Here is a 23,846-nt window from a genome sequence, read left to right as displayed (position 1 = left end):
CACACACACACACACACACACACACACACACACACACACACACACACACACACACACACACACACACACACACACACACACACACACACACACACACACACACACACTAACACATCTCTTCATAATTCTTTAAAACACTAATGCACCCAACTAGGGATTAAGAGAGAGAGAGCCTCAGATAGAGAGAGAGAGAGAGAGAGAGAGAGAGAGAGAGAGACTAAGTAAATGTTATTCTTTCTTTGTAGGTCCCGTATCTGACATATACCTTTTGAAAGAGAGAGAGAGGGAAGGATGGAGGGAGGGAGATAAGGCCATGAATGCATGTCTGTCCTCCCTTTTTCTTGTCAGTACCCTGAGGAGAAATGTTGAATGACAGGCACACACAGACAGACACACACACACACACATACACATACACACACACTCTGTGTGGTAGCAGGCAGCATGTGTGTAGTCTACCCCACCACCGACTGCTTCTAATTAGCACGTCTCTGTACACACACTCAGCTCGTGAATACTGCATTACCCAGTTAGTAACAGACTCCAATCTCATTTAGTCTTTGAGGGAGCTTGGGAGTTGGGGAACGTTTCTTCCCACTGTTTACCCAACATCCCTGGTGTGGTTACGCAAGCTCAATACAGGTGATTTTCAGTGGAAATCAATGGCACAATACCCAGAGTCCTCCTGGGATAGAGGGGTCAGAGAGAGACACTTTCATGTCAATTGTCTCAGGCAATTCTAAGCTCTCCAGAAACCATTCTTGTTTGTTTAATGTTTTTTTACAGGCAGGCACAGAAATTGAGTCCCATTAATACTGAAAAATACCTGCCTCTGTCTGCAGTGAATGTAGCAGAGCTGTCATGCCTGTCCTTATGCTACTCTCATCCAGAAGGGACACTTAAAGAAATGTTATCTAGTACATTTTTTTGTCATTACTGATCTCAGAACTGCTCATGAGTTGCTTTAGGTGCTAATGGATGGGGGGGATACCTTATTGAAAGAACCCCCCCCTAGACTGTTGTGATTAATTTTACTGAAAGAAAGATTCCAGTCCGTATGTAAATACATAAATCCCCCCTATAACCCAGGGGTGTAAAACTCATTTTGCTCCAGGGGCCGCATTCAGTCTTCAATGAGGTCCAGGGATCGCACAAAAAATGTGTTATTTCAAAATTTGCAAAAAAATCATTGTCTATCCATATTCCCTGTCTAGCTTTAATTCCGGTGATTATTAGCACGCTAGACACAGTCAAGAAACTGTATAAATGTAGGTCCATTATAATTTCTACACAGTTTTACTCTCACTAGCACAGGATGCCAGGCGGTGAAACACCGCTTCCCATTCATTTCAATGGAAGGAAAGCTGTGAGAAGCAGAGAGGGCGGGGGAGCTTTGGGCGGTGTGAAGGTGGTGTGGGAGGTGGTGAAAAATATCAACTTTTCTCAACTTTATGCAAATCACCAGCGGTGACCGCTTGGCGATGACCAATCATATTGAGTGGTTCCCATGATGAATTTAACGCTCTGCGACACAATGCTGGAGACTTTCTTCAGCAAAAATGGCTGACAAAAATACAAAAATACTAAGTGATTATAACGTCATAATGAATCATGCAAAAAATTTACAGTTGACAGGAATATGTTAGTTAATGTAGAGACAAACGATTATGCATATTTATTTCTCATAAAGTTAATTTACGAAAATCGTGATTTAGCAAGCTAGCTGACTAGCTAACATTAGCCAGCTAGCTGACTAGCTTTATGGGTGTTGTGACATGAGTATGAAATTGTAATTCTGGTTGTTTAATGTTTTAGGGACTCCTGAAACAACCAGCAAACCAGGTTGTCGTCTTGTGAAACAGTGGATGTAAAGAATCTAGCTAGCTAAAGCATTTACTGCAAATTGAATGTATAATTTTGTAAGCTTGCCTTGCTGATATTTGCCATACAATGCAGATAGATGAAATAACATAGCTAGCTATGTTCTTGTCACGTCCTGACCAGTAAAGGGGTTATTTGTTATTGTAGTTTGGTCAGGACGTGGCAGGGGGTGTTTGTTTAGAGTGTTTCGGGGTTTGTTGGGCTATGTTCTTATGTAAGAGGAGTGTTTGTTTTATGTGTTTCGGGGTTTGTGGTTAATGTTCTATGTTAGTATATTTCTATGTTCGTTCTAGTCTTTCTATTTCTATGTTTAGTTAATGGGGTTGACCTTCAATTGGAAGCATCTGCTCCTCGTTGCTTCTAATTGAAGGTCCTATTTAAAAGGGGTGTTTTTCTGTGGGATTTTGTGGGTAGTTGTTTCATGTATAGCTGTATGCCTTACAGAACTGTTTGTCGTCGTTGGTTTTTGTATACCTGTGTTTTGTTTTGTTTTTTCCTTCTTTTCTGACAATAAAAAATAAGATGAGTATACACATTCCCGCTGCACCTTGGTCCAATCCTTACGACAACCGTGACAGTTCTTGCTTATTGTGCAGTGGAGGATAAAAATACCTCTATGCCTATGGATGTGTAGCGAGCTATCTAGCCGATCTGTGTATCAACCCAAACGTTTGGTATCAATATTAGTTCAGAGCCTAGCTATGAACCTCAGCTATCATAGCCAGTTGTATCAACTCCAAAACAGTCTTAATGACATTAATGATGCCTATGGATTGATTAGAATATAATATAACTTTGTGCCAAGGATGCAAGTCATATATACATGTAGTTATTACCATTCACGAGATCCCCCATATTGTAGCCTGTACATTTAATATATTCACTGATCATGTACTCTACCTTGGCAAATAAAGGTGCAGTTCAGTTATGAATGCCTTTGAGATTATTTTTCTGTCATATCCAATACCAGGAGTAACAAATTCCAGTCTTAGAATGATGCTGTGTCTGCATGTATGTATTACAATTATACACTTCAACAGTGTTTACCAATCCTGGTCCTGGGACATCAATGGTTACACATTGTAACTAATAGACTAGAAACAGGATGTAACTAGTTAAAGGCTGATTTGTAATTCATATATACATAAATAGAATTTAAAAAAAGAGTACACTACACTTCCTATGCATCATGTAAATACTCTAAAACCAGTTCATCTCAATATCTAATGCCCTTCATCTGCATTGATCTGATAAACACAGGATAGGTGTAGTATTTCATCAAATGAGAGACTTAATTTCAACCAGTAGAGAATGTGAAATGCTTTATTGAAAGAAGTTCATTATCCAAATGTTATGAATACATGCATTATAAATATTATAATTGTAATATTAAAAATACAAGTTCAATCTGTACTTCAATGCACATCTGTTGTGCATTATAAAAACAGAGGAAGAAAGAGGAGGTGGCGAGAGAGGTGTAAAAGACAGAAAGGGAAAGAGGTAAGAACTTAGGAGCAGGGAAGGCAGCATATGATTAATGAATCACAGTGCTACCCACATATTCTCTCAGTTCATCATAATGACATAATAGTGTCTTTATTCGGCCCGAAGGTTATCTTAAAAGCGGGTGGCAATGATGGGACTGGGGGTTGGCATCCTCTCTCACATCAAACATACCTGCAGACAAGAGACAGATGGAGAGAGAGAGAGATAGCATGTTTAAGCCTTGTGTTTTTATTTTTTATTCTAATATTGTTAGTCATCATAATAATCAGGAGGTGAAATGCAAAACTGACCTTGGATCATTAACTCTGGGACTAGTGCATTTCTATCTGTATTTCAGTGTAAAGCACCTCTTTACTAATACTTCCTGTTGACCTGACCAAGTGACCTCTCACCTCTGATCATGCTGTGCCCTCTATGTAGCCAGTTCAGATGCGGGAGGGGTTCACCGACACAGCTGATATAAGCTAGAGGATTTAGGGAGAAGAGGAGAGAGGGAGGAAGTGAAGGAGAGAGACTATTATTGAGAAAATAAGGTAGTTTAAGAGACCGTGTTCAACAGGAATCTGTGTGTGTCCTCACCTGGTGTCTACACCACAGTAAGTGGCTGCAAAGTACTTTATACTGAAAAACATGAACGGACACACAAGGACAAACAATATAGCGTAGGTATAGAAATAATGAAGTGTCTTACTATTCTCCATGGTTGGCCCTCTTGCCTATTCTTTGAAGATGGAAGGAGCTACAGTTATACACCTGAGCCTACTTACTGCACAACACAATCCATCAATCAGATTGATACATAAGTGTGTAGGTGTGGGTTATAGGGTGTCTAATTGTCCTACATTTTTTCAATATGGGTGATTTAGAATAGCCTGTTTTGTTTTTGTACAGACATCACACCCTTACCTAAACAGTGCCCTCACCTAGGAAGTAGAAATCAAAGGGAAAGAAACTGGGAATTGAATAACTGCAGTTGATAGCTAAGTAAATGGAAGAATACTCTTATTGCAATCTGAATAGCTCTTAAAAGAGCCTTTGGTTGTGCACAGTGTAGTCTATGGTGTTTCCAGGGAACAGCACCCTCTTCAAAGAAGTAGGAGATGAAGATGGCTTGGCCCGCACATGGATTGCCTTGCTGCGTTGATGGACCCCATCACTGAAACATCCTGCGGAGCAGCAGACTTTTCCTCTGGCACACGGCAGCGAGCTGCAGATCCCCTCCTGGTCCTCGTGTCCATCCTCATGAAGTTATGCATGACACAAGTAGCCTTCACACACCTGAAATCCTCCAGGAGGCAGTCCCAGATGGCCCTGGTCACCCATCCTTGCAGTAACCTACACGTTAACTGTAGGCAATCGTTTTGAAGGAATCTCCAGGTATCTGTAGGAATATGGAAGACAATGTAATTATTAGACTTTTACATCACCAGGTCATTGTGGATTATTAAAGTATAATATCCCTGATAACAAATCACGATGTAAGATGACGCCGGAGAAGAAGGCAGATAGTTAATGTGCCCCCAACTGATTGCTCGTTTATTTACGTTGTTTGTAATTCATTTTTGTACTTATTTTGTGCATAATGTTGCCGCTACCATCTTTTATGATCGAAAATAACTTCTGGACATCAGGACTGCGATCCCTCACCACGGACTGGCAGAATCCTTTTTTTCCTTTAATGAGTCTGAAGAGGCCGACAGGCCAAGATCCCTGTGATTTGCGTGAAGAGGAGGGGGAGAAAAAGGGGCCTGAGGGCAGGCTGCCTTCTGAGAATTCGTAGGCGATCAAATAAACCCCCACTTCCTTCCATTCTGCTGGAAAATGTGCAATCTTTGGACAATAAAATAGATGACCTATGCGGAAGATTAAACTACCATGGGACATTCAAAACTGTAATATCTTATGCTTCACGGAGACGTGGCTGAACGACGATACTATCAACATACAGCTGGCTGGTTATACACTGCATCGGCACGATAGAACAGTGGCATTTGGTAAGACAAGGGGCGGCGGACTATGTATTTTTGTAAATAACAGCTGGTGCAGCTGGTGCACGAGGAAGTCTCAAGCTATTGCTCGCCTGAGGTAGAGTATCTCATGATAAACTGTAGACCACACTACCTACCTAGAGAGTATTCATCTGTATTTTTCGTAGCTGTTTACATACCCCCACAGGCAGGGGCTGGCACTAAGACAGCATTGAATGAGCTGTATTCCTCCATAAGCAAACAAGAAAACACTCACCCAGAGGCGGCGCTGCTAGTAGCCGGGGACTTTAATGTAGGGAAACTTAAATCCGTTTTACCAAATTTCTATCAGCATATTAAATGTGCAACCAGAGGAAAAAAACTCTGGACCACCTTTCCTCCACACACAGAGACGCATACAAAGCTCTCCCTCACCCTCCATTTGGCAAATCTGACCATAACTCTATCCTCCTGATACCTGCTTACAAGCTAAAATTAAAGCAGGAAGCACCAGTGACTAGATCAATAAAAAAGTGGTCAGATGAAACAAATGCTAAGCTACTGGACTGTTTTGCTAGCACAGACTGGAATACCTTCGATGGCATTGAGGAGTACACCACATCAGTCATTGGCTTCATCAACAAGTGCATCGATGACGGCGTCCCCACAGTGACATACCCCAACCAGAAGCCATGGATTACAGGCAACATCCGCACTGAGCTAAAGGCTAGAGCTGCCGCTTTCAAGGAGTGGGACTCTAACCCGGAAGCTTATAAGAAATCCCGCTATGCCCTACGACGAACCATCAAACAGGCAAAGTGTCAATACAGGACTAAGATCGAATCATACTACACCGTCTCTGACGCTCATCAGATGTGTCAGGGCTTGCAAACCATTACAGACTACAAAGGGAAGCACATTTTAGAGCTACCCAGTGACACGAGCCTACCAGATGAGCTAAACTACTTCTATGCTCGCTTCAAGGCAAATAACACTAAAACATGCATCAGAGCACCAACTGTTCTGGAAGACTGTGTGATCACGCTCTCCACAGCCGATGTGAGTAAGACCTTTAAACAGCTCAACATTCACAAGGCCGCAGGGCCAGACGGATTACTAGCATGTGTACTGCGAGCATGCGCTGACCAACTGGCAAGTGTTTTCACTGACATTTTCAACCTCTCCCTGTCCGAGTCTGTAATACCAACATGTTTTAAGCAGACCACCATAATGCCTGTGCCCAAGAACACTAAGGTAATCTGTCTAAACGACCCGTAGCACTCACGTCTGTACCCATGACGTGCTTTGAAATGCTGGTCATGGCTCACATCAACACCATTATCCCAGAAACCCTAGACCCACTCCAATTTGCATACCGCCCCAACAGATCAACAGATGATGCACTCCACAACACTGCCCTTTCCCACCTGTTCAAAAGGAACACCTATGTGAGAATGCTATTTATTGACTACAGCTCAGCATTCAACACCATAGTGCCCTCAAAGCTCATCAATAAGCTAAGGACCCTGGGACTAAACACCTCCCTCTGCAACTGGATCCTGGACTTCCTACGGGCCACCGCCAGGTGGTAAGGGTAGGTAACAACACATCTGCTACGCTGATCCTCAACACAGGGGCCCCTCAGGGGTGCGTGCTCAGTCCCCTCCTGTACTCCCTGTTTACTCATGACTGCATGGCCAGGCACGAATCCAACACCATCATTACGTTTGGCGATGACACAACAGTGGTAGGCATGATCACCGACAATGACGAGACAGCCTATAGGGAGGAGGTCAGAGACCTGGCCGTGTGGTGCTAGGACAACAACCTCTCCCTCAACGCAATCAAGACAAAGGAGATGATTGTGGACTACAGGAAAAAGAGGACCAAGCACGCCCCCATTCTCATCGACGGGGCTGCAGTGGAGCAGGTTGAGAGCTTCAAGTTCCTTGGTGTCCACATCACCAACAAACTAACATGGTCCAAACACACCAAGACAGTTGTGAAGAGGGTACGATAAAACCTATTCCCCCTCAGGAAACTGAAAAGATTTGGCATGGGTCCTCAGATCCTCAAAAGGTTCTACAGCTGCACCATCGAGAGCATCCTGATGGGTTGCATCACTGCCTGGTTTGGCAACTGCTCGGCATCCGACCGCAAGGCACTACAGAGGGCAGTGTGTACGGCCCAGTACATCACCGCAGCCAAGCTTCCTGCCATCCAGGACCTCTATACCAGGCGGTGTCAGAGGAACGCTCTAAAAATTGTCAAAGACTCCAGCCACCCTAGTCATAGACTGTTTTCTCTGCTACCACATGGCAAGCGGTACCGGAGCGCCAAGTCTAGGTTCTAGAGGCTTCTAAACAGCTTCTACCCCCAAGCCATAAGACTCTTGAACACCTAATCAAATGGCTACCCAGACTATTTGCATTGCCCCCTCCCCCTATTTACACTGCTGCTACTCTCTGTTGTTATCATCTGTGCATAGTCACTTTAATAGCTCTACCTATATGTACATATTACCTGAACTAACCGTTGCCCCCGCACATTGACTCTGTACAGATACCCCTCTGTATATAGTCTCGCTATTGTTATTTTACTGCTGCTCTTTAATTACTTGTTACTTTAATTTCTTATTATGATTGCCTCGCCTGGTTCACCAACTACTTCTCCGATAGAGTTCAATGTGTCAAATTGGAGGGCCTGTTGTCCGGGCCTCTGGCAGTCTCTATGGGGGTGCCACAGGGTTCAATTCTTGGGCCGACTCTTTTCTCTGTATACATCAATGATGTCGCTCTTGCTGCTGGTGAGTCTCTGATCCACCTCTACGCAGACGACAACATTCTGTATACTTCTGGCCCTTCTTTGGACACTGTGTTAACTACCCTCCAGACGAGCTTCAGTACCATACAACTCTCCTTCCGTGGCCTCCAACTGCTCTTAAATGCAAGTAAAACTAAATGCATGCTCTTCAACCGATCACTGCCTGCACCTGCCCGCCCGTTCAGCATCACTACTCTGAACGGTTCTGACTTAGAATATGTGGACAACTACAAATACCTAGGTGTCTGGTTAGACTGTAAACTCTCCTTCCAGACTCACATCAAACATCTCCAATCCAAAGTTAAATCTAGAATTGGCTTCCTATTTCGCAACAAAGCATCTTTCACTCATGCTGCCAAACATACCCTCGTAAAACTGACCATCCTACCGATCCTCGACTTCGGCAATGTCATTTACAAAATAGCCTCCAATACCCTACTCAATAAACTGGATGCAGTCTATCACAGTGCCATCCGTTTTGTCACCAAAGCTCCATATACTACCCACCACTGCGACCTGTATGCTCTCGTTGGCTGGCCCTCGCTTCATACTCGTCGCCAAACCCACTGGCTCCAGGTCATCTACAAGACCCTGCTAGGTAAAGTTCCCCCTTATCTCAGCTCGCTGGTCACCATAGCAGCACGCGCTCCAGCAGGTATATCTCTCTGGTCACCCCCAAAGCCAATTCCTCCTTCGGCCGCCTCTCCTTCCAGTTCTCTGCTGCCAATGATTGGAACGAACTACAAAAATCTCTAAAACTGGAAACACTTATCTACCTCACTAGCTTTAAGCACCAGCTGTCAGAGCAGCTCACAGATTACTGCACCTGCACATAGCCCATCTATAATTTAGCCCAAACAACTACCTCTTCCCCTACTGTATTTATTTATTTTGCTTCTTTGCACCCCATTGTTTCTACTTCTACTTTGCACTTTCTTCCACTGCAAATCTACCATTCCAGTGTTTTACTTGCTATATTGTATTTACTTCGCCACCATGGCCTTTTTTGCCATTACCTCCCTTATCTTACCTCATTTGCTCACTTTGTATATAGACTTACTATATTATTGACTGTATGTTTGTTTTACTCCATGTGTAACTCTGTGTTGTATGTGTCAAACTGCTTGATTTATCTTGGCCAGGTCACAATTGTAAATGAGAACTTGTTCTCAACTTGCCTACCTGGTTAAATAAAGGTGAAATAAAAATAAATAAATACAAATTCTCATCCGTACTTTTTTTAACTGCATTGTTGGTTAGGGGCTCGTTAGTAAGCATTTCACTGTATATCTACACCTGTTGTATTCGGTGCATGTGACTAATAAAATTTGATTTGATAACATTGGATTGATAGATGCATGGGCACACATATGTGCATGTATAGCATGTGACAATAACAGGATCATATCAAGGATAGCATCACAAATGAATACATAAATACCACTTGAAGCTTGATGATGAGTTGATCATTTCTATCAGCTGTGCAGTGGTAAGGCAAAAACATAAATGTGCACCAATTTGAGTCCCCAGGACCAGGACTGAGAATCACTGCTCTTCAACGGGACCTCTTCATATGTAAACAGGCTTCATAGCTCTCTTTATCTGAGGACAGAAAACCTCACAAGAAACAGACTTCATTATAGTCAAATTACACCGCACTGAATATTATGTTACTATTATCTCCGTCCTCACTTCTAGGGACAGGAACTACACAAAAGTTCCTGCCCTATCCAGAATAGCCTACTCTCTCACTTTGACAGTTGGGGCTGCTATCCTTTCACCTTCCTCCATGGCTGTTAGCTAGCTACCTACAAATGCATTTGGAGTTTGTTTTTTACAGAGATAAAGACATAAAGATAGCTACATAATATGAAGGTAGGTAACTGGTGATATTTAATTCACTTAGCTAGCTATCTATACAGTATGTGAAGTTGGCTAGATAGCTAGCTAGCCAACTAACTAGCTCATTTAGCAGCTCATTTGAGTTAGCCTGCACTATAGCCAATTAGCTAATAATACATCATTTTTTTAAACAAAATTTCGAAATGTATTTATTTACTTGAATAGGTTCTCCCAGCCATGTGGACAATTGGAAACAGGGCAGCAAGTTTGTTTGTCACCATAGCCTTTAAGAGGATATTACTATTGAATTATCTACCCATTTAATAACCAGACCTTCATACAAACTTGCTATGCTGAATTCTTGACGCACAATCGAACGTGCTGCTATATACTGCCTATGCTGCCAGCACGCCCACAAGCAAGTCACAATGGACGGCCTAAGCGGCACGCGGCAATTTACCGCTATCCAGTGTACATGCACCGTTAGTCATTTTAAGTAACTCTAACCACCCGCGGGCCAGATTGGACCCCCTCCGGCCCGCGCACTGTATGTTTGACACCCGCGCTATAACCCCTTTAGCTTGTTAGTGTGTTTGTGCATCTGTTTATTTCTATCATGCAGCATAGGGCTGACCTGGACATGCTCCTCAGCTAAATACAGAAAAAGAGATAAAAGATGGGTCAATACAGTCTCTGATTGCCCATTCCTCTTCGTGGGAATTTGATTTGGCCACACGGCCACACGGCATAAAGGGCTGCCTCTGCAGACAACGAGCGCCGCAGTAATATAATGCTCAGTCTCAAGCGTTCATATGGTTAAAGTATCATTAGATCTATTCAATTCAGAATCCTATATGTTTGGTGAATGAAGTCAAGAGGTCTGAATGTCAATATATGAGAGGGAGTCATAGACATAGTCTGCCCATTATTCCGTTTTTTATAACGATGTTGAACTTCACTGCAGGCGTCAATATCACCAATTACTTCATAAGAATCTGTATTTTAGAGGACCTGTATTCCACGTCGGTTTAGGTGTAATAGTGGAGACGAATGGCAAACTGAAGGCTGAGTTAGCTGGCTGAATATCCATAATAATTCCTTTCATATCTTGTGGTTTGAAGTCTCTTCAAATCCACCAAAAGCATCTGTCTCATCAGTTGTTACCTGGTACACCTGGTGCATGCTGCTAAATGATATCAGTCTTCTACCTTTGTGTGACGTGAATTCAGGGCCGGGGCTGGCTGATGGAGAGAGGAAAAGCAGATGGAAAGCTGAGGAAGAAAGAAGCAGAACAGAGGATGGTGAGGAGGAGGAAAGAGGAGAACAGCAGGACATGCTGACAGCTAAGTAGCTTCAGGACTGTGCAGGTACATGCCCTTCACCCTGGAGCTGAAGAATCCACACCGCTCACATCTAACAGCATGCCATTATACTGCACATACAATTAAATATAATCACCAGTGACTTGCATTCAGTAGGCCAAACCTTCCCCTCTCTCTGTACTATAGTAAGAATATTTATGTTCGTGAAAATATGACACAATGGAAGAGTACAGGTGTTAGTTTATTGACTGTTTTATTGGCTGAATATGTATTTGGCGTGTGGGCGTTTCTCAAGAGGAAGATGGCGAAATGGCTACCAGCCTCACTATATGGCTACCAGCCTCACAAAATGGCTAAATAGGAATGCATCTCCATCTATCTGAGAAGAATCGGAAAGGGGGATGCAGGGGGGGAGAGATAGAAGAGAAATTTTACTATTCCATGTCGCTATTGCCTAGTGTCACTGCCTCTGCTGTCTCTGTTTTCTACAGCACGTCCCATTAGAAATGACTTGAATTGGGCTGAGAAAGGCCACTTCAATTCTAGTGAGCCTGGTACCGGCACAGAAAATGTGTTTATTGTGGATTGCTCTCCCTCAAGACACGAGGAGAATAGCTACTTGTTTTAGTAAAAGGTTGGCATCATCTCTCCCTGGCAAATTTGTATTTTGGATATTTCTTAAATTCTCAAAACCATTCCCAGACAGAACATATTAGGCAACACTAGAAACCAATGTAATATGTGAACGTTTCATTCCAGACAAAGTTTCTATGCTGGTAAATCATTTAATGCATTATTCCACTAAGTGTTAAATACCAACCGTGGCTTAATCACCGTTATTTCTGTCATGTTTCCAGTCCTGGTGTAGTGTTCATTATATCCACTGCTGTTTCTGTTGTTAAAGGTCACCCCTGACGTTGCCTGACAAGCTAATATAGCTCTATGGAGCGCACCGAGCAGTGTACCAGAGCAATAAAGGGCCACATTCTCCACAAAGGGGAAGGGTTAACGTCCGTCAGTCTAGCACTGAATGACTGCATGAGAAACAGCCCCTGCAACAGTACAGTGCACTTACTGTGTGTTCACACAGCAGAGCGATCCAATGGTCTTGATGCCTCTCAATCTTCCCCATCAACCGTTTTGAAACAATCATCCCTATCTCTCCCACACCAGTCCTCACCATATCATTTGCATTTCAATTTATCCTTGTCACATAATCAATCAATCCTTCAAAGTGGAATATGCATAATTAAGCATGCCATTCCTTTTAATCTTTCATCTTCGTTAAGGGACTTCAGATATGACAGTTCCAATTAGGTCCCATTGTTTCCATGATCCATCAGTGAGTGTTGTAGCTAACCGTTTTCCTTCTTTCACATCTAAGAGGGTTTTCCTGTTATTGTCATCTTCCCTGCTGTAACTAGTGGTTCATGATAGATGTTGTTTTTCCTCTGACACAACAGTGGACTCTCTCCCGCCCTCTCTCCTTCTCCTCCATCCCTTCCTCGCCCCCTCACCCCCTCCGCCTCCCTCCCTTCCTCCCTCACCCAGGCAGTCTGGGGTCTCATGTAATTTAGTTTTCCCCCGACACAACAGTGTGCTGGACTGTCTTCCTCCCCCTCTCTCTCTCTCTCTCTCTCTCTTCCATCCCTCCCTCAACCCCTCACCCCCTCCTCCTCCCTCCCTCCCTTCCTCCCTCACCCAGGCAGTCTGGGGTCTCATGTAATGAGTTGAGAAGTGAACCGCCTTTTCTTCTAAATATTGAGCAGCATGTTGTTCTCTCTCAATCAGCATTCACCTGCAGATCACGACTGTATCTCAGAACACAACAGTGTGTTTGTTCTCCAGATCACAGAGTGGCTTTGAAGAAACATGTGCCTTATAATGTGCCTTATAAGCAGTAGTTAGCCAATGATCAAATAATGGTCCTATCTACATCAAAGGGCTTCAAGTTTCATGGGCTTCAAATCTAAGTACAAGGGTTTTGTGGTCTCCATGTCAACGGGCCCACATTCTCAGAACGTTGTGGAGTGTTATTTTTTTCACTTCTTTTGATTAAATGGATTTCAATCTGAGGGGATGTGGATGCCTCAGTGGACGAGGAGCTAGTGTGTGTGTGTGTGTGTGTGTGTGTGTGTGTGTGTGCGTGCGTGCGTGCCTGCGTGCGTGCGTGCGTGCGTGTGCGCGCGCGTGTGTGTGCGTGTGTGTGGATGTACTCATCCACCTCTTAGAGACTCAGCTCTCCTGACAAGTGATAAAATAATCATGAGAACATTTGTTGCTTCTGAGTAGGGAGTCAGAGAGGGAGAGGGAGTGACAAGAGTAGAGGGGTAGGGGAAAGCAGAGAGGAGAGCAGATATAGGAATATATGGGTGAGGGAAAGAGAGGCAGAGAAAGAGAGGAAGATGGGGGATAGATTTTGACGTAGACTCTACTCGGTATGATTTCCTTGAAATGCAAAGAAACTTCAAGGAAGACGGGGAAAGTGGTGGAAAGTATGATGGGTCAAAAATGTTGGTGATGAACAGAGTGCGGTCTGCTTTAAGAGACATAATTCACAGGCTGTGGGTGACAGCAGGTAGAGATGGAGAGAGGAAGGGAGAAAAAGAGAAAGGGAAGGATAGATGTCTGAAGGTGCTTTTAGTTGTTTCTTGGCTGTATAATGCCCAGAGATGTCAACCATAGGGAGACTGCATTCAGCTGCATACGCTCTATCTTTCTCTATCTCTCTCTCTCTCTCTCTCTCGCTCTCTATCTCTGTGTGTCTTTCCTCTCTCTCTCTCTCCTCTCTCTCTCTCTCTCTCTCTCTCTCTCTGCCCCAGAATTGTTTAGATCCTGAGGGAAAGAGATGAATGTGGATGTCTTGAGGACAGACAGTGTGCCTGGACCAAAGCCCTTAGGGTCCAGTAGATAGATGCCCCAGGGGTGTGAGGAGGTGTAGAGGGGAGAAAGGGTTCCTAATTGCGGTCAACTGGTGCGGTCAGTCAATTGCAGGGTTTGACTAGAGACAAGTGGTCAGATCCTGTGAACCCAATATGGTGTGAGTCCAGTCCTATGGGTTTTAACTGAGGCTGGGCTTTCATCTCAAGGTAGACAGTGTAAATGGTTTTATTATTAGGTTTACATGCCCTTACTCAGTGTACTGGATAAAAGTGTTGAAGTTTATCTTGTAGACCTTGGACCGGGAGTTTTTGGTTGTGTGTGTGTGTGTGTGTGTGTGTGTGTGTGTGTGTGGCAACCAAAGAGTCTCATGGACTGGAGCCTGCATTTTTTATTTATTTTATTTTTATTTCACCTTTATTTAACCAGGTGGGCCAGTTGAGAACAAGTTCTCATTTACAACTGCGACCTTGCCAAGATAAAGCAAAGCAGTTCGACACATACAACAACACAGAGTTACACATGGAGTAAAAGAAACATAGTGAATAATAGAGAAGACTTAGCGCCTTGCTGAGTGCTAAGAGTATTTGACCAGACTTGCAGGCATACCTCAGTCTGACTCTGAAGTCTGAACCATAGCCAGAAGTGTGTTGAATTCCCAATGTGTTATCACTATGCTTTCAACCATCTAAAAGCACAACCAAATTCCAATGGGAAAACAATATCCGATGTTTGGTTTAGTTGTCATCTAAATGTGTTACTTTCAATCAGTTTTAAAAGCAGTGCCACGGACTTAGTCTGGCTTTAATTTAATTTCATGATTTCACGTCTCCATCTCAACCAAAAATCTAAGTTAAAGAAGAGGACTAAATCAAATCAAACTTGGACTTTATATAAAGTTTGATTTGATTTAGTCCTATTCTTTTACTTAGATTTTTGGTTGAGATGGAGACATGAATCCAACATATCAATCATAAATGTTTAGACAAACTGGAATTAAAGCCAACGTGTAATTAAAGCCAGACTTAGCCCTAGTACAAACAGCGCTTTATCACCGCACATAACAAAAACACTTAACTTTCTCATTGGAAGAGCGGAGATAGAGTGCCGCCTGAAACGATTAAGTGCGCCTCGTCGGACCTTTGATAATAGTTCGGCAGCCTCTGCCGCTCTTTCGGCGCGGTGCGGGTGTTTCATGTGGCGCACCAGAGCAGTTCTTCCACTGTCGGGAGACATGGCAATGCGTGTTAACACATGTTAATTGCATGCAAATAAAGGTTGCTTCGCTACCACACCCACAACGGAAGCACAGTCATGGTCTCATACATGGTCTTGTATGAAACCAATCCGTACCAATCGAGCACTAGCGGTTCTGAGGGGGGCCAGTACCCCTGTGACAACAATTTTGGACCCCTTGTGCTTTTGGACCCCCCTAAATGTGGAGTATTAAATAATTTTTACATAACTAATTTTTGCTATCGTTCTTTTTTTACATCCGTTATTAGACAGTGGCAACGCGGAACACTAATGATTATGAACATGGTCTTTTGCCTGCTAATGCCTGCAATGCAGTGAAGAAAACGATATGACAACAATAACGTCTAATGTAACTGGCCCCTCTAACAGTACAACTGGCCCCAGCTTGGCCCCCCCAGTTGAAATGGTCTAGAACCGCCACTGACGTCAAGCAAAGCTCTTAACCGTGCCAGCCCGCTCATAATTTCTATTCACTCCAACTCGCCATAAATTCAGCGTCTGAATTGTGCATAACTATGCAAGCTGAAAATACCTCGTTAAAATGTTTATATCTGGTTGCGTTGACAACCAAACACAATTCTATATCCAGTTTGTTTACAAATGAATAATTGGTATGTTGGATTCACATCTCCATCTCAACCAAAAATCTAAGTTAAAGAATAAGACTAAATATAATCTAATCAAACTTTGAATGCACTTTAAATAAAGTTTGGTTTTATTTAGTTATATGCTTTAACTTAAATGTTTGGTTGAGATGAAGATGAGAATCCAACATATTAATCATTAACTTGAAGATTACATTGAAATCAATTCAAACTTGAAACCATAGGCCCGTACTGTATATATTGTCTATTTTTAGTTGAACCATGGGTTGAATTGAAACAATAGTTGTTGATGACTTCGCAAATGCTATATAGGCCTAAATAGTATAATATTGATGATATGACTTATAATGTATTGTTACATTTTATTTGCTCTGTTTAAACCTACCCTTTAGAATGACTTCGATAGGAACAGTGGATATATTTAGTTATTTAGAGATCTATCGATAATCAATCATTCACGCGTTAGAACATTGATAGTGGTCAGTGACAAATATCAAAGCCATCATAGCTAGGGTAAATCTCTGGATGGGAGACCAGTAGGAGTTGCTGCCCAGCCTATATGTATTTCTTCTGATAGTGTATATAACATTGAAGATCTGACATTGTTTCAAAGGTACAAATGCAACATATTTTATACAAAGTTTGTATATGTTTAACATAGGTTACAATTATGACATAATCCTGTGGTTGAAATTCCATTCTCAAAACAAGTTAACGTTGATTACTTTTTCAAATACAATGTATTTTGCACGTAGATCCACGTCACAATAAATCGGCAAATTACATTGAAACAACGTTGATTGAACCAGTTTCTGCCCAGTGGGGTATGTCTCTACTCAACCTAGACTTGACTTGACTGCATGGATTTTATAGAGAGAAGGCATCTGTGAAACATACCCTCTGTGGATTATCTCCACTTTATCGTCAGATAAGAAATTCACAAATTCATTTTTATAAGTCAAGGCATGAGTGCACTACATTTAATAGTCTTGAGTAATCGTTCACCTGTGCATTAAAACGGACCAGTCTTACAGCCAATTAAAATCTATGCATTTGAACAATATTAGATTTTACACAGTTATTTATGTACGTAATTGTGTGCAAATGGAGGAAAAGTTTAGACTTGTGTCTAAAAACCATTTCCTTATAATATATTATTATAATTATAATAGACTAATAACATTATTATTGTTATTATTACTGTCATTACGTTATTATTGTTGCTGTTATTGTTATTCCTATTACAGTACAGTATAACATGCACAAGGTCCTCGATCACATTTAAATGTAACTCATTTGTTTAATATATACTGTTTATTTATGCTGCTTTGTGCGATTGGCCTATGCCATACATGAATAAATCTAATCTACTGCAACATGTAGCCTGTAACATGTACAATAGATATCAATGAAGAGATACGACAACGTCACGTTTATTCGTAGCATGCTGCACTTTTCATTCAAGTTTCATCTTGGTACAAAAATCATGCAGCATCAGGTGCTTTCAAAAAAGTGCAAAAACAGTAGGTCCAAATACCACCTTGTACTGTAGGCTACAGACCAAGCCTCGTGCATGCTGAACTGGACATTGAAACACTCGTTGTAGCAGTAATGGGGTTAGTTATTAAACATGCAAGATCCCAGCACCTTGAGTGTTTGCCAGACATGCTACTAAGAAACGGGACCAAGGAAAATATATTTTCAGAGAATTCCCACGTCCAAAATGTATAGCCTACTGTCAGAACGGAAATGGAAAAAACATACAATATGCATGCGTAAAGTTGTTAAACAATCATGGAAATATCGACTTTTGCAAATATAATTTGAGGTAACAACGTGTAAACATTTTTATCACAAGAGTCCATTACTTTTTTCAAGTTGACAGTCAAAAACAAAACAATATCCAACAGCCTATGCGTAAACAACGATGCATTCCTGGTTCTCCTTAAACGTTTGATATGAGGAATTGGCCGCGCTTGACTGCAATTGCAGTCTATATTGGCAAACATATTTCGTGAGGAATTCAAGCGCATTGCATATCATCGTGCCGCCCCAAAGACAGCGTGTTGAGACTATGGGTCCGTGGCGCGCGGCTACACAACATTCTCCATCCCGGCGCCATAGACTAGCTGAGTCCTATCATCACCGGCGCCTCTACGTCTTTGGAAGGTCTCCGGTCCTTCACCATAAAGTTAATCATACTCTCCGATTTGATCATGAGGTTGCAGCCGAGGAAAAAGATGCCAAACATGACGGTGAGCGACAGTACGCACAGGACCGCGATCTGTACGACGCGACTGATAAAGAGTTTCCGCTCGTCTGGAGGTAGCGCCAGCGAACCGCCGTCACTGGTTGCCACGTCCGTCCCGTTGCAGCAGTTCACCAGAGTACCGGCGAGGACTTGGCTCCTGTTGAATAGTGCGCCCTGGGCTTGGTCGAAGAAGGAGCCGTTCATGTCTCCGTGGATGTCAGTCTGACAGCGCTATGGCAGCTATGGGCGCACGCGGTTCCACAGACACACACTCACGGCTAAACCCTGTCTCGCAGTTGCACTTTGCGTCATGTGACTGTGAAAACAAACCAAAGTAAAAATCAAATGACAAATATATAATCTTCCTTTAAATTCGGTAATTGCAGCACTACCAAAAGCTGATATGTCGGTGCGTATCAGCGGAGAGAAACTATCACAACCCTAACCAGATGCCGTATTCAGCATCATACTTGCAAGTCAAAGTAATAAACTGAACACAACTTCTACGTAGCTCAAACCTCTTAAGCGGGTCCCCTTGGACATCTCGAAGGAAGTGTACGTCTGTATGTAAGACTGCCCGGCATGCGCACCTGTGCCCGCGTTTGTGTGCTTTCGTGGCAAGTCTCTCGTGCATTTTAAAGGGCTGATGAGTTTCCGGTGGACCACATCGCTCTCGGTGAGGGGAGGAGGGTGGGTGGGTGCGGACAGTTGACAATTGAACGATTTATGCAGCCCTCATCGACTGTCAGTGACAGCCGACAGCCAGGGGCGGTTCTGGGGGGGGGGGCGCAGCCCCTGTGACAACAATTTTGGACCTCCTTGTGGCCCCCCTAAATATGGAGTATGAAATTATTTTTACATAACTCATTTTTGCTATCATTATTTTTTTTACATCCTTTAGACAGTGGCAACGCGGAACACTAAATATTATGAACATGGTCTTTTGCCTGCTAATGCCTGCAATGCAGTGAAGAAAACGATATGACAACAATAACGTCTAATGTAACTGGCCCCTCTAACAGTACAACTGGCCCCAGCTTGGCCCCCCCCAGTTGAAATGGTCTAGAACCGCCACTGGTGACAGCAGGCATATAGAGTGTTATTATTAGAATATGTAATCAATGGCATAAGGATTGGTATTGGTCTGTCAGCACCAACACTGAAGAACTCCCATTAGATGATTTCTGATGGATGGAGAGTATGACAATTCTTTATAAGCTGAATGATGGGAGATACGTGTATCAATCTCTACAACACTTTGCTCAAGCTGCATTTCTCCCTGAAGTGCCACCGTTCTAATATTCACTGCATAATAAAACAGGAGGCATTCAAACAAAGGAGGGATCTGAAAATAACCTGATGTACTGTACAGTTAAGTTCTGCACTCATCCTCCAAATGCCACCGTGACAGTACAACCTTAAGCACAGTCAGAGAGAGACACATTCAGAGACAGACTTCTTGAAATTGAGAGATGGAGAAATGTAATCAAGTTGATCAATCTGGGCAAACTTTTCAGCGGAGAAGTCTATTTCCATTCCTCCTCTCTCTCCATACTTTGTGTGTGTGGACACCAGTGCTATTTTGGCTGAGATTAACAGCCTCTCTCTGTTTTATTAGCATGCCTTATTCAAATATCAGTTTCTCTCACAAGTGCACAGTCAAGCTAGTTCAGCTGCCGAGGAGGCAACTCCCTCGACAAACATTAAGATCTCTGCAGTACCGTCAACGAGATGCAGGTTTAGATGCTCTGACAAATGGAAAGCAACCATAATCACCATCAACTACATGCAGATTGAAGATTGGGTATGAGAGCTTATTGTCTTTGCCCCCTATGAAGTCAACCTTACCAACCAACCAAAAACGTACATGCGCCCTAGTGATAGGCTATAGGATTGGCTATACACATTCTAGTCACTGAAAGAGTCTCCAAGGCTCATATTATGCATATCGTCAATGGTTTGTAAGGACTTCTTCCCTTCCCAGTTTGGCTTTCGGTGTTGAGCTTGTGTCAAGATAGAGGACCTCACAAGGAGCCTTAAGAGGCAAATTGTATCCAACTGTTCATATTCTTCTTCTCATGATGATCACCTGCTACAGTAATATTATTCTCCTGCTTCCATTACCATCTGTTATCTTTAGTACCATCAAGCCCTCTTTAATGGCCAAACGGGGAACTGTATTCTCATAGGTCATTATCTCTGGCATCCACAATGACTTTGAGTGTAGAGAACATTGACTTGGAACAGCAGTGATATCATCCTGAGTAGTAAACAGTATTTCTCATCATAGACCAGACCACTACTATTATTCCCATAGAACCTCCATGGTTCAGTATTTATTATGTTTGAACAGGAGTATTATAATAACCTTACAGTCATTTATGCTTGTCCTGTCCCTGGGAATTGTAAAGTAGGCTATTATATGAAGAAGCAATGACACCGACGTTATGGTGAGCAGGTGTAGGCTATGATGATTCTTTCAAAATATTCCCTCAGATAATGTGAGAGAATATTTAAGCCCCCAGACCCAGACCTAATATTCTGTTTATCCTCTAAACAAAGCCTGTGAAAACCAATTTAGGATGCTCACGTTATGTCTGGCTATAAGCGGCTTTAGGCTGCGAACTGAGAAGCGTGTGGACAAACAACGATTAGCTCTTTACACAAATATATTTAATTACACTTCTAGGGGGTCAATTACAGTTGATTTATCACTGTATAATAACTGGAGATCAAACAAAGTGTTTTGTGTCCACCAAGCTGGAATAATCCTATTAGCTTTTCTCATTTGGATCAGGGACTTGTAAATGACAACAGTTGGCGGTATCATCAACTAATGCCGTGTAGATGTCATTCTGTTCATTCATTTAATAGTGTATTGTAATTATAGAAACAGACATGGATTTAAATGTCGATTCCTTTGTAAATACAGCCTGCCTCCCCGTTAACGATAAAGCACACAGTCGTCTATTTATGAAACATTAAACTGCAGCCCACGCAAAGTCAGGTACGGTTGCAGTAGAAAGTACAGCCAGGGACTTTATTTCCTGAATCAAAGTGAAGAGGAAGTTCTTGAATGAAAATTCTGTTACTATCAAACATTTCGATATGAAACTGCTCACAAAGACTTGTTCACAACATTTCCGCAGACTTTGTAGTCAATGAATTATATTTTTCGGCCATTTGCTGCATACAACCTGTTGGTAAAACTGAGGCTCATATGTGGAAAATGCAGAAGTTATATTTTCTGAGAAGCAGCACGTTCTGTTTGGTCAATTATCTACATCATTAGTGACACTAGATGCAACACAGAACTCAACACAGGTCACAGGTGGCATGAGCTCATTATTATTTCATATCATGACACACAGCATGTAGGCCTGTGTATAAAGATATAAATAGATATGGGAAGTACATATAGACATGTATGTGTGTCTCAGACTTGTTCCTTAGCAACAGTAGCCCTGTGAGCGTAGTGATGGATGGTTGGTAAAGTTATTTTGGTTGAGAAAAGGAGGGAGGGAAGAAGAGAGGGAGAGAGAGATGGGGTGCCTGGAAGAAGGAGAAGGGAAAACGCTTCCACTTAGCACGGGGGAATTGGCAGCCTAGCAACACAAACTAAGTGAAGACATCCCTTAGCAACAGGGAGGGGTTTAGCCCATACCTTCCACCTCCCCACTCCACCTCCCCACTCCACCTCCACCCATGTCTTTAGAGGCCTTCACACAGGGCAGGGCAGCACCTGAACACAGCAGAGTATAAGTCCCCACCCTCCATACACTCCCACATCCCCCACCCCAAACCCTTCATCTCCACATCCCTTCTCCAGAGGTGCAGCTGGGGGCAGACTTCTTAGGATGTTGATCCAGTTCAATTAGTCTAATAGATTACCTACAGCCAAGTTTTCATTAGATGAACAAAGTGTGTGTGTGTGCGACGGGCTTGTGTGTGAGTGAGTGTGAGTGGGGGTCTAGATTAAATGAGAGAGAGGGGGGATTAACCAACAGGAAACACTGATAAACAGAGAGAAGGTTAGGGACTTTAGGAGAGAGAGAGAGAGAGAGAGAGAGAGAGAGAGAGAGAGAGAGAGAGAGAGAGAGAGAGAGAGAGAGAGAGAGAGAGAGAGAGAGAGAGAGAGAGAGAGAGAGAGAGAGAGAGAGAGAGAGAGAGAGAGAGAGAGAGAGAGAGAGAGAGAGAGAGAGAGAGAGAGAGAGAGAGAGACCATGTCTGGGGTTGTGGGCACTGTCACCTGTGGGACAGTTAATCACATAGAGCTAAATGTAGTCATTAGTTCCCTCCTGACAGAGACTCCAGGTACACAGCAGCAGAGTGTTTCTGACTGCTCCGTTCAACAACCCCTTAACGGGTTGCATCCATTAGTCATTCAAGTTGTTTCAGGGAGATAATGGCTTCATTGCCTTCATTTGTTGTAGCGTTGTCCTGTGTGTGTGTGTGTGTGTGTGTGCGTGCGCATCCATTTGTTTGAATGAGTGTATCTGTTTGTGTGTTTGAGGGCAGTGAATTTGAATTGCTTGGCCTTAATTGAATTAACTTGCTTTTTCTGCCTCCTATCTCCAGGGACAATGTCTCCCACACTTCCCTCATTGAAGAATCTCCTGGCCTAAACATTTTGGCAGATCTACACATCTCTCATTAAACTTTCTAACTTGATTCCTCTCCTTCTTTCGCCCCCTCTTTCTCTCGCCCCCTCTCTCCCTCCCTCTCTCTCTTTGTCTCCATCTTTCTATGTTACACTGCAGGCTATGAAACAACCCCATTGTGCCAAAGAGTGGATGTGCTTTTAAAAAGAGCCTGCGGAAGAAAAATGCTCACCCTCTCTTTATCTCTATATCCCTTTCTCCCCTCCGTTAAATGCCAGTTAAGAGACTTTCTTTCTCTATGTGTTCTGATTTGAGTTGCTCTTTTACCTAGGGACACCTGTTGAGGAGAGGAGCAGTGCTCTCCGAGCCAGAGAGGCAGGGGGCCAGCGGGTCAGGAGGTACAGCGTCACAACACAAACAACATGTCCGCCACGAGAAGAGCTAGGGCACATCGCAGAAGGTAAACCCTGCTGATATATAGACTACCTGAGTTCAAACAAATCCCAGGTGCATCCTCTCTTACATGATGAGGTGGTCTTCATTATGTCCAGACCCAGTGAAAAGGAAAGGGGTGACGTGGTGGCGGCTGGTTATCCAAACACTGATATTGGCAGAGTGATTGCATTCTCAGATTCAGTGAAAAGCTTGACCAGTGTTCTGTGGAGCGGAGACAGAGGTCAAGACCAATCTCCTGCCCCCAACCCCCCTCCTCCCGATGGTCCGGCTCACTGTTTTAATTGGGTGCCATCTGACCCCCTCTTTAGCTCTTTACCCAGCACAATGTGAGCCATTATCCCCCACACATAGCCAGGAGCAATCAGCGCCTAATGCAAGCACACTGCCTGCCTTCCTAGGTATTACAGCTTATCTATTTCTCTTTTTCTATCACCCCACCTCTCCGCAATTCCAGA

At 43.1% G+C, this 23,846-nt stretch overlaps 1 protein-coding gene across 1 annotated transcript; it reads right to left on the bottom strand.

The window, feature by feature from the left end:
* Nucleotides 1-17,263: 17,263 nt before the first annotated feature.
* LOC106600999 (reprimo-like protein) lies at nucleotides 17,264-18,949 on the bottom strand. Its single transcript, XM_045716180.2, has one exon. It carries the CDS (start codon nucleotides 18,536-18,538, stop codon nucleotides 18,209-18,211), a length of 330 nt encoding a protein of 109 aa, XP_045572136.1. The 5' UTR covers nucleotides 18,539-18,949; the 3' UTR covers nucleotides 17,264-18,208.
* Between the last annotated feature and the right edge of the window lie 4,897 nt (nucleotides 18,950-23,846).

This window comes from Salmo salar, chromosome 03 (genome assembly GCF_965601325.2).
Source record: "Salmo salar chromosome 03, fSalSal1, whole genome shotgun sequence".
In the NCBI taxonomy this organism is placed as follows: Eukaryota; Metazoa; Chordata; class Actinopteri; order Salmoniformes; family Salmonidae; genus Salmo; species Salmo salar.
The sequence above is the reverse complement of the archived record's forward strand: the minus strand, read 5'-3'. Positions and strand labels throughout refer to the sequence as shown.